The sequence below is a fragment of the Pelecanus crispus genome, chromosome Z (assembly GCF_030463565.1).
Source record: "Pelecanus crispus isolate bPelCri1 chromosome Z, bPelCri1.pri, whole genome shotgun sequence".
Lineage (NCBI taxonomy): Eukaryota > Metazoa > Chordata > Aves > Pelecaniformes > Pelecanidae > Pelecanus > Pelecanus crispus.
In genome coordinates, this window is record NC_134676.1 from 38436945 (window position 1) to 38449349 (window position 12405).

Consider the following 12405-nt stretch of genomic DNA (forward strand, 5'->3'; position numbering starts at 1 on the left):
CTGCAGTAAGACATGACTTAAGGAAAGAAGGAAACAGTAAAGATGATCTGAATCTCACTTCTTAGTAATAGCTGTATTTACAGAGAGAAGAAGAAACTTATTTTTCCACCCTCATGAATTTGGAAGAGATATCCCCAGCAAGAAATCATAAAACACGCATACTTTGCCTACTAGTAGGTCATTAGCATTTCAATTGATAGCTTGAAAAATACTCTTCCCATTGAGACAGAAAATCTAATTACTTATGGCAAGACAAAATTCCCTAGTTTTAGAGTGAATTGCCTTGTCCATTTGTGTAAAACAACATTTGTTAATGTAGTTTTAAATGTCACAGGTGTCACAGGATCCCTAAGGTCACCAAGTTTACTGAGAAGAACTAGTTTTGAGTTTATAGGCCAGCTCTTAAATATGCTTCATTAAGAAAAAAAGTCATCCTTAAGTAACAAATGAAGATCACTAGTGCTCTTATACACTGTGGCTCAGTTTTTCCCCAATTTTTTAAATAGGTGGGGAATAAATCTGAACTTCATTTTTTAGAATATCATGTCTTTGCAATTTTGCTGGGGAATTTTATCCCAAATTTCAGGATAAATAAATACTGCTTGATTTGCATAGATATTTTTTTCATCTCTGATATTTATATACATGAAAAAGTGTTATGCAAGAGGAGGAAGAAATACTGGGAATTGACCACTGGCTGACAAAAAGAGGTTATCTGAGTGTATACAAATTGCTTAGCAAACATCTTGCTAAGCAGACATTAACAGCAAAGTAAAGAGCAAGAGGAACAATACTTGGAAAATTTTCCATTTGCCCAGTTAATAGAGCTAACTGCATTTACATGCAGTCCTCCTTTTAGCCCTTTTCAATTTTCTTTTCTCTTGGATTCAGCAGCAGATGGAAAGGGAAAAACACAACCAGGCTATTTTTAATAGAATACCCCACATTCCTGCATATGACTAGTTGACATTCAAGAACATGCTATATCTGTGTGAGCATGTGAAGCAAAGATTTACAAAATACAGAATTCTGTGATTAACTGTTCTCCTGGAATTCATATTTCTTGTTTAAAGTTATATTAACATGCTTTGTTAGGTAACTAAATGAGAAACAGTTTGCAGAATAACATCTCTGTGTAACCATGACACTGTCAGTTTTAAAAGGACTTCCTTTTTTTCTTTTAATAAACAGTTACCAGTTCTTCTATACTTTATGGGATTACAGGGAAGATATTAAGAGTGTTTTCATAATCACACCACTGGACCATATTCTGATGAGATGTGCTGGTGTACCGTTCCTACAGTAATTTTTGACATGTACCTCTACAAAACTCTGTCTTCATTTTTAACATGGAATGATCAAAAGACAAACTTTGTTACTTGTGTGTTTGGACTGTGAACTCCTTGTACCAGAGAACAGGTGTCTTCCCATGCTTTCTGCCCAGAACAGAGGTAATTTGTATTTATTAAACTGCCTAAGAGCTCCACTAAAGATCAAATAAGTAATAATGGATGCCTAGCTTTACTTCAATTCCATATTAACTATGAAAAATAAAATACTGCTATTAATTCACCTCTAGCCTTTCTCATGCAGGGTTGTGGTAATGTTATTTGTACCTGACACATCACTTAGTGCCATAGCTTATCCTTTGCCCCACTTAAGTATTCCTCCACAGAAAAACAACTTTTGCAGGATTAAGTGCTTATAATGAAACACAAAACACAACAGCAGCTACGTTTCTGCACCTTTAAGGAAAAAAAAAAAAAAAGAAATGCCAAATGCATTTTAAACTGTCTTTAATGTCTTTACTGACTTTGTTTTTAGTTAGTACTTGCTTATGTGCCATAGAGCTTTTAATTCTTGGTCTCATTCATGAGCAGAATAGTTTCTGTTAATATTTATAAGACTAATTTTATTTGGAGACTGGAGAATCTGCTCTATTCTTTAATAATACATAATTTTATACAACAATCAGAGTAGCTAACAGAATGATTACTAAAAATAAATCACAGCTATTGAAACTACCTTCCAATACTCTCAGTATTTACCATTATACAAAACACAGGCACACTGGCTTTCCAAGTTAAAGAACTCTTAAGTGAATAAGGTTTCAAAGCAAAGATTTTTAGGAAAGCTATTCAGGCAAGTGAAATTAATTATTTTTAGTACTGTTTGCCTGTGGCATGTCCCCTGTCTTCCCCCCGCCTCCTTACCACCCACCCCAGTAACTATGATAGCACCTGATGGCAAGGATAGGATAGCTATAATTAGTCTCAGCAATAGTCTGGAACTTGAAAGCTAGTTCAAATTTTCAACTGTATGCATTGTATGTACGATAAACTCATGAATATTACATCTTTAGGAACACTGTAACGTTACATTCTTTGGTTTAGCTAAGGTGCAAAAAGTGCAAAATGGTCTGTGAGCAGACCTTTCAGACCCTGTCACTTTGAGTGTGAACATAAGAAGCAGGGGATGCAGGAGCTGGAGAATACTATCGAGCTGTACCTGTCCCAAAGTAGACTATCTGGAGCGGCTACTGAAGGCACCAGCCCACGACGGATTGCCACAAGCCACTCAGCTCCATCCTCTAATCGAATAGACCATGCATCTCCTCATCAGAGCTGTAGGAAGGTGTGACAGACAAGAACTGATACTCCAGCAGTGGTCCGCCACTGCCGTACCCACTGCTACCTTTCCCTAGGAAGGGAGCTCTGTGTCAGCTGACGAGATGTTCTGTGTCAGCTGAGGAGATGTATCAGGAGGCCAGCTCAGCTAAGCAAGGAAGCCACAGCACCACTTGAATGTGAGAAGGCAGCATACAGCGTAGGGGAGGACAGACAGGCTACAAAGGAGGAACCGAGAAACACTGCCTGGGCATGTAGGGTTGGCAATTATTGTCAAGGAAGCCAAAGCTCAGACAGGCTTGCAAGGGATATCAAGGGCACAAAGAAGAGCTTCTACTGCTCTATTAGTGGTAAAAGGCTGCCCAAGAAAAGTGCGGGCCCTTGCTGAATGGGGCGGGTGATACAGCAACAGCAGACACAGATCACAGCAGGTCCCCACCACCGCCTTCGTCATCACCAGAAAGTTCTGTCAGGCATCTGCACTTAGTGACGGGGCATAAGAAGGAGACGGCCTACCAGCCAGGGATGTTTATATTAAAGAAGCATGGAAAAACCCATTGCTTACTGATTGTGATTGTGAATAAGAACAATGAAAATGTAACCCAAATTTAAGCAACACAGAAGAGAATTTCTTAGTCCTGAAATATTAGCAAGATCAAAAATTTCCTTTCTTCAATGAATTTTTAATTCCAGTGCCTACACTAACTTTCTCACTTTGGAGTAAAAAGAAAAAGAAATGACAAGTTTTGAAGCCCTAAAAATCTAGGTCAGTTATCACTCACACTAAGTAGCCATCCAAATACCACATGGGCAGAAAAAAGCCATGGCAAAACTGATGTCCTTTTTCTGAAATGGGTGGATATTTCTATTCTTTCTAAAGGCAGTAGTACAAGGCAGGTAGTCAGATCCAGCCTCATTTGTTGAATAAGTTCAGCTGTGTGAAAGATAACAGTGTCTGCCCCTTTGTTTTACAACAGAGTAAGACTTATTTGAATAGAAAAAAAATTCAGTCTAATTTTTTTTATAGACATGCACATATATAGACACACACAGACACGCCATACTATAGTGTGTATATATATGTATTTATATATACACACTGATTATTTAAAGATAGTTTTTTTCTTTTAATATTAAAATTTAGCTAGGCCTTTAAGAACTCCACACTAACTTTAGAGTTGTTAATCTAAGATTACACAATGAAAAAGCTGATGTTTAGTTCAGCACTCAAACAACATGTAGCAAGAATTTACCCATACTTTCAAAGAACCAGTAAGAGTCCCCTTTATATGTAACAAATAAATGATTGATTCTTGTTCTTACTTTTCAGTCCAGTTCCCTCTTTTGCATTCTGTTTATTATTTTCTATACAAGAGATCCCCCCAGGCTTTGACTGGGTAAGTAACCTTCAACAAGTAGGGGGGGATGTACAAAAGGCCATCCAGATCCCCAGATGTGACATACTGATACATTCTGCATTATCACACATGGCAGGAGCTCAGGAAATGCTCGCTGCAAGAGGCTACATAAAGAACAATGTGTGGTGTTAGATAAATGTCTCACACTGAATATGCAGCTGAACATTAGGTCACCCAGCTTTACAAACCAAGTACAAGGCATTGCAGACTTCTGTGATAATTAGACAAAAAGTACTATTCATGTGCAAAAACAACGCTTTCCATCTTGCACCACAGGTGGCAGCGAACAACAGACTCCGATGTTCAGGATGCCTCCTCTATGTAATAAGTTCAGTTTACGCATTCTGCTGTTTTGTTATGAAACCCTTAGGATTCCCCTCAGACATAGCCAATCTCTTCTTTTCCCTGTGAATCTTGTGAAACTCAGAGACCTGGATAACTCCCCTTTTACCTACTTTACATTTTCTTACCTTTGCCACAGAAAAGAATCCATTTTACAACAATTCTCCCTATCCACAAGAGGCACTGAAATCCATTCACCAAGATCTTTTCAAAGGACAATGGCAGATATCTTTCTCCTACCTTGAAAATGTTATGTGGATGTTAAGCACTACCTTTCAGGTGAGGAAGAAATTACTTTGCTCCAGAAATAAGACTGCTGTCGCTAGACACGCCTCCCCAATTCAGTTTCCTAGCTCTTGTTAACTTACAAAGAGGCAGACTTACCAAAGCAGTACTGAGCTTGCAGCTTTACATACAGTTTATCATATGTAACAACAGTACCACAAGGCTATTTATTGTGCCACAGAAAAAAAAATCATAAAAAACTCCAAATTAATGGAAAGCCAGAACAAGAATTAAAAAAACCCCTTCTCCTGGACTACTTTCCTACATTAATCTGTATTTCCACAGATGGATCAGTGTAATCCTGGATGTACAGAAAAACAGGGGGACACCCTGCAGAAAGGGATCTTGGGGTTGTGCTGGATGGTAAGCTCAATGAGTCAGCAATGTGCCCTGGTGGCCAAAATGGCCAACCATACCCTGGGGTGTGTTAAGCACAGTGTAGCCAAGTGGCTGAAAGAAGTGGTTGTCCCACTATACTCAGCATTGCTGTGGCCTCGCCTCAAGTACTGCATGCACTTTTGGGGTCCACAATATAAGGATATAAAAATATTAGAATGTGTCCAAAGAAGGGGTCCTGGTTTCGGCTGGGATAGAGTTAATTTTCTTCCTAGTAGCAGGCATAGTGCTGTGTTTTGGATTTAGGATGAGAAGAATGCTGATAACACACTGATTTTTTAGTTGTTGCTAAGTACTGCTTATACTATTCAAGGGCTTTTTCAGCTTCCAGCTCTGCCAGGTACACAAGAAACTGGGAGGGGGCACAGCCAGGATAGTTGATCCAAACTGACCAAAGGGCTATTCCATACCATATGACATCATGCTCAGTATAGAAACCAGGGGGGGCTGGCCAGGGAGCAGCGACTGCTGCTTGGGAACTGTCTGGGTATCGGTTGGCGGGTGGTGAGCAATTGCATTGTTCATCACTTGCTTTGTATGTTATTATTATTATTACCATTATTATATTATTATTATCATTACTATTTTACTTTATTTGAATTATTAAACTGTTCTTATCTCAACCCAGGAGTTTTTCTCACTCTTACTCCTCCAATTCTCTCCCCCATCCCGTCAGGGTAAGGGGAGTGAGGGAGCGGCTGCATAGTGCTTAGTTGCTGGCTGCAGCTAAACCACGACAGAAGGGCAACAAAGATGGTGAAAGGACTAGAGGGCATGACTTGTGAGGGGCAGACGAGGATATTAGGTTTGTACAGCTTAGAGAAGAGGAGAGTCAGGGGTGACCTCATTGCTGTCTATAACTGCCTCACAACAGGGGCAGAAAGGGTGGTGGTGCCTGGTGATAGGACACGAGGGAATAGCTTAAAGCTGCATTGGGGAAGTTCAGACTAGATATTAGGAAAAAGGTCTTGAGTGAGAGAGGTGGCAAGCACTGGAACAAGCACTGGAACCCAGGGAAGTGGTCATGGCCCCAAGCCTGTTGGTGTTCAGGAAGTATTTGGACAGCAGTCTTAGATATATGGTTTATCTGGACTTGATGTGTCTCGTGGATCCCTTCCAACTCAGGATATTCCATTCTATGATTCTACGATCTCAGATCCCAACAGGTTAACTAAAATATAGGCTTCATCAGTGCTTTGACATTCATAGTTTTTCCTAATAAAATTACATGGAAAAGGAATGGAGGTTAAACAACATACAGAGCAACGTCCTGCTCTCTGTTTTGCTGACGTAAATCTAGAGCACATGTGAACACAGAAGTTTAAATAGTCAATAATTTTTACTCACTCGACAATCACGCTGTAGTGTTTTCATTAGTGCGCTGTGTGTTTCAGAGTCAAAATACAACCCTTCATGCATGTCTTGCAAGAAATCCAAGTCTTTGAATGTAGGGTTGGACTTCTCTCTCTCTTTTCTTGATGCTCTCCGTTTGTATGTGGAGCCTTTCAAGTCATATGTGAAATGCATTTTCAAGGCTCGCGGCAAAACATTGTTCATTACAACAATTCTAATATTAATGCCTCCTGACTGAACGCAGTACAGCCCATAAAATTTGGGTAGAAGAGTCCTTGGATTCTGGTTCAGATTCTAAAACAAAAGAGATATTGTTAACTATATCTATGTGCAATAAAGTTCCATGCTTAAGAAAGTTTTTTTTTTAATACCAAAGGACATTAACAATCATCAAAAAAACTGTGCATGTTTTCTTATTCAACATAGTTTCTTTGACCAGTTGATTTTCTTCATGAGTCTGTATTTCAGAAAGCTGGCATAAACACTGCCTTTTTGCCAGGAGCTTATATAGGCCAAGAGCAGAGCAGTAACTGCACTTATGCCAGGTTTCTCTTTCTCACATCCACAAAAGAGCAGACTAGGCCAAACCTAAAAGCATCCCTAAGATTTAATTTATTTATTCTGAGCTCAATAACCTTTGCATTCCACCTGCTGGAAGGAGTTTGGGTCAAATGTAGTTCTCGTTACCTTGACTTGGGATTCTGAAAAACAGAACCCCTGTCTCCATGAGGCTTTTCATGTTGAGGGTTAGTGCCAAATGACCAAGTTGTCTCCACAGGAGTATGAGATCATAACAGAAGCACAACTGACCATCAGAACAGAAAAGTGTGAAATAATCCAAATTCCACAACAGGCAAAAAATTTACTAGCAGAGGATAAGAGAGGTGAGAGCGAAAATCGTCCCTCTGAATACAACTGCTCTCGGGTTTTGGCATGAAAAAGCAAGAAGGGGAAAAACTACTTCAAGTCTTACATGATTACTAAGTCATAACATACAACTATGGGAAGAAAGTACTTTCATAGGAAATAAGCACAGTGATTAAAGTTTTGCACTTTGGAAACCCTTGCATATGGTAGCAATGAGAATGAAGTTCCCAGAAACAAAGCAAAGTGGTCTTATATTTACTTATAATAACTCAAACTTATGCTGAGCTGATTATCATGATTAGAAACAACAACACAAAAAGTACCTGCCACCATTGCTCTTTTGATGCTGTCAGTGCATAATTTTTTTTAAACAAACAGTGAATCCATGTTACTTTAGTGTAATAATGACAATATTTCTCATTTTTAGTACAAATGAGAGGGTAACTTTTCAAGAGTTTGCTTAAGAAAGCAAAGAAAGAAATGAAAGCTAGTCACAGGTCTAATACTCAAAAATCTTGCATGTTACCCACAAGAATCTCTGTTCATACGTATGAGTGCCTTTTGTGGGTTTTTTGTTTTGGTTTGGTTTTGGTTTTTTTTTTTTAAAAAAAGGAGAATTAAGTTCTACTTTGGATCAATGGTTTCCCTTTCTGATGACTGACACACATAAACCAATACAATGACTTAGCATTGGCCCTCGAAAAGCTCCATTTAAAAATAATTAAGTTTTGAACAAATCATATGGATAAAAATATTTTTACATCATTGTTTTAATACATGAGAAATGGAAATTAGAAGTAGTCCAGAAACAAAAGTGAAACTGGTCTAGTTTATTTGTCCACTCTGAGTGAAATGCAGATGGTAGACAAACACAAAATGGAGAAAAAAAGTTGAATTAGAAAGTCAGAAACCTTTTTTTGTTACTAGCGTATTAGAAGCAAAGTTTGGTATCAAATCAGAAGATGACATTCAGCTTCATCTTGAATGCTAGAAGAACAGCAATTATTATCTTAAATATATTCCTGATTTATATCTACTCTTTCTGTGGGTGTGTGGGGTACAAAGTTGAAAGACAGGTAAAAAAATGTCAAAATATTATGAAAAACATGGACAAAGCCAATGAAAGATTAAAAGACAACAAATTAAACTGAATCTTCAAAAGTGTGACATGAAACAGGTAAAATACAGTCTTCAATTACTTACCATATAATAACCTGGCAAGAGCTTCTGAAGAAACTCGGCCTCTTTGTGTTGAACTGTTTTGATGATGAACTCGTCATCACTAGTTACAAAAAACAGGGACCCACTAGCACCTGGGTTGGATAATTCAATTAAAGGCTCACTGCAGATTGAGTACTGGAAGAGACAAAAATTGTTTTTCACTGCCAATGCATGCGTTGCTCAAGCACAAGTTTAATACAAAGAACTGCACGTTCAGATAGGCACAGGAAAATTATGGAGCTTATTCTTTGGGCTTCAACTGCAACAATTCTACAGCAAGCTGAGTCAGCAATTTGGCTGAGATTTAGCAGGGCAGTTGTTACAATCCACTCTGTCCAGGACATGCTGCACAACCGTGGAAGAGCAGTTGGCAGCTGAGCATACAGTCCCTCTTCACGTCCCACTGCACCAGCTGAACTTTCCCTGGAGTGAAGCAAGTGGTTGAGGTGGAGAGAGTCCATCCCTATACCATCAGCATTGCAAATTCTTGAGTCAGGAGCCTTAAGATGACATTTTCACTGCAACTGTTCGCTTTTCACAGCCATTTATGAAACAGGTACAGGAAGATGTCAGACAAACACACTGGGAGTAGAGGTTTCTCATCATAGACAAACAGGCAAGTCCTCTTCTGTGAAATTGGGATTGAAACCATTAGAATAATAATCTCAGTATAGCTTCTAATGTAGTTTTCTGATTGAGAACTGCTTGAAAGAGAAAAATTAAGTACCAGTAAGTAGGAAAAATTGAATTAGGTTTTGGAGGACCATTATTTTGGATGCTTAGAAAGCTTTCTCTTCCACAGGAAGACAGTAATAATTACAATCACATTAAGGCAGAAAAAGACACCAGGGAGTATTCCTTAGTAGTAGAAGCAGATCTCACACAGAGACTAATGTACATTTATTAAATCTCCATTAATTCACATGTCGTGCTTCATTTAAACTAAATGGAGAGGAGACATTAAGCTCAAAACCAGAGAAAAATCTGTTTGTATTAAACTCAAGAGCTTGTTTAAAATATAGTATCGTTAAACTTTCATTCACACTCTTTTCCCTTGTTATATATCATCAATTTTACACACTTGGAGATTTACTGTACAGTCCAATATTTTAAGGCTTCAGTCTTTGATAAAAACAAAATTACACAGGATGTGAATTGTGAGTAGTGCAAGCACCAGGGAATTATTCTTAGCAGTGCAGTATGTCTTCTGGTCTTCTCAGAACAAAACGAATAACTGTTTCAGTAACAAAATATCTGGTTTCTTGGGTCATTGCCTAAGATGAGTTGAACAATTCCACAAGAAAAAACACTTTTGTTTGTTGAAAACAGCTTTCATGAAATTCAACTGGATTTTTGCCATTGATTTCAGCAGGTGGTGACAGCAAAGAAAAGTGATACAAGAAAACCTAACAAATATGTTCTTTTGTGAGTACTTGAACTAAAGAAGCATGCTTCCCATGGACTCAAACCACTGCCTTAATGCATTTTTCTTATCCTGGCTCCAGCTGAGGCTTTTCCCATGCCTGCAATTTCTGAGAGACTTTTGCATGCTGTAAAAATGTTGCCTGTTGGTCTCCCTCCTTCTCCAGTTCACTCAGTTCCAATTAATACAAGAGACCTTTCTTATTCCTATATTTGCAATTGCCTATAGATAGAACAGCAATACTGGTCTGTAACACTACAGACTTTCAGAGCAAATCACCAGTTGTATTGCAAGCCCTGCATTTTTCTTGCCAAAATGTATAAAGCTTCACAAGTAATTGTCATTGTTGTAAGCATTTGAAAGCAATTACCCTAAACCTTAAAGCTCAATAAAACAGTGTAGCATAAACACAAGTTATTAACCTACACTATGTGCTGGTCATTTTGCAGTTGAGTTCATTCCTGCAAAATGAAAGTCTACCCACCAAGTGCTGCTATACAAAGAGCCCAGCTAATTTTGACTGGACACTTATGAAAGCCAACTCAAAACTGAAAAGTAAGAAAATCCCCAAGCCCCTGCCAATTAAGTACTTCATGATCAAGAAGTTTCCATGCAAAACGCCAGTACTCCATGAGGTTTGCAGTGACAACTTAATTCTACCAGCTGTTCAAATGTATTTACCCTTGTTATCCAGTCTGACTCCTACAGCGCATTACCACTCAACCTCCTTGGAAAACATGAAACTGTAAATCCCTGGGCTTTGTCATTGCAAATTAACAGTGTAAACTCACATATGCTAGCTGTTATTTCTTCTCTTTTTACTTTACTTCCCTTCCCTTTCAGCCATGGTTGGCATATTGTTACAGTAAAGTGTTTCAGACACTGAACTGGAGTTACAGTCTCTACATGACAAATCCAGATTTCACAGAAACAAGAGGAACTGTTCAGCCAGAACCCTGACACATGTTATTGGGCGCAAACTCTTAAAAAGTGTTTTGGTCATAACCAAATGGGAAGAGGGTCCCAAACTAAAAATAGTTTTGTTTTACGACCATAATATCCCTCTGACCACATCTGCCTCTGGACCACAAGGGACTGCAACCTGCTCTGATTGCAAAGTGATGCCCATTTAGAATCAGAAACAACAGAAATAGATTCTAACATTCTTGCAGAGCAAGTATTACCCTAGCAGAGGCATGCATCAGTTACAACACCACATACTGAAATTCCAACTGTATTTCACAAAAATACCTGTTTCTTGAAGGAAATCTGCTTTTGCATTTTCAAGAAAAGAAGGTGCACTTAATCTTGAAACTAGCTTTTCTAATTGCCCCTTTTCCTTTGAAACATACTGCTAGTGTCTTTTGCTGTGCCAAGAGGAAAAAGACTGCAACAAGTTGCCTTTACTAGGAAGTTCCCTCAGGGATTAGTCATTTTGTAGCTAAACTGAGCATCACAAGTCTTATCAACAGCATGCAGTCTTTCTCTAATCTTTAATTTATGCTACTGCAAATCCTTCCCTAGATGGTATAGAAGTTGCAGGTGACAACAGCTTTACTGTAAGAAGTACAGTCTTTTTAGCAGCTGGCAACACAGCCCAAATACATCAACTTTCACCAGGTCCATGAAAGAAGACAGATAAACAACATATTACATAATGACACCTTTATAAAACTCCAACCCAACTGCAATTCTCTGCCACCAACATCTATAATTCAAAGGAATGATCTGTTTTCATATATAACTATTGTCATGAGGGCTAGTAATACAAAATCCGTACATAGTACTAAGAATTAAAATCTGACACCCACATTCAACCTAAATAAAAGCAAAACTAGCTAAGTTTTGCTTTTAGGCTTACTGTCGAAGAAGGAAAAAAACCTTATAACACACTTGAACACCCCAGAAGTTAGTGAAGTAATACATTAAGTAATGTTTCAACACCATTTAATCAATTTTACTGTTTTTATTCATTCAAGCTCTTTCAAACTGTTTTGGTTTTGAAGAAACAGTTATCAATAATGGAACAAAAAGATCTAAAAACTCATTAAAAATAAATTAACTATAAAACTCTGACATACAAAATTGCTAATTTGTACTGGGACTCTGATTTGCTGGGTGGACCGGCATGAGACAAACCAGACATGAGGCAAACATCTAGAAAACAATCCAGCCCTTTGCTTTCACACTACCCTTCCAAAAGCAGAACTACAGGAGAAGTGGATCCTCACCCCCGGGTGTGCACAAAGTGGTTCTACCAAATAAAGCCTGCTTTTATGACAGCAGCAAATGCATTGCTTTTTTCTCACATAAACAGTTGAACACTGAGAAGTCTTCAAACTATAAAAAACAGAGAACAAAGGAGATACTCTAAAATGCTTCTTTTTTAGCCCACCACCCACTTTTCTCAAGGCTAGATGGGAACATTTGCAGACAAACACTTATTTAATGAAGTGAACAAATAAAACAAATA

The 12405-nt window shown here is 38.3% G+C and overlaps 1 protein-coding gene across 1 annotated transcript in view; it reads right to left on the reverse strand.

Annotated features, from left to right (window-relative positions):
- The window catches only part of PIP5K1B (phosphatidylinositol-4-phosphate 5-kinase type 1 beta), a 109409-nt gene that overhangs the window by 35160 nt on the left and 61844 nt on the right, over positions 1-12405 (reverse strand). Inside the window, exons 6-7 of the mRNA XM_075725899.1 lie at positions 8492-8644; positions 6416-6715 (exon numbers count right to left, since the gene is read on the reverse strand). Of these exons, the coding sequence (XP_075582014.1) occupies positions 6416-6715; positions 8492-8644 (453 nt within the window). The remainder of the gene's footprint in view (positions 1-6415; positions 6716-8491; positions 8645-12405) is intronic.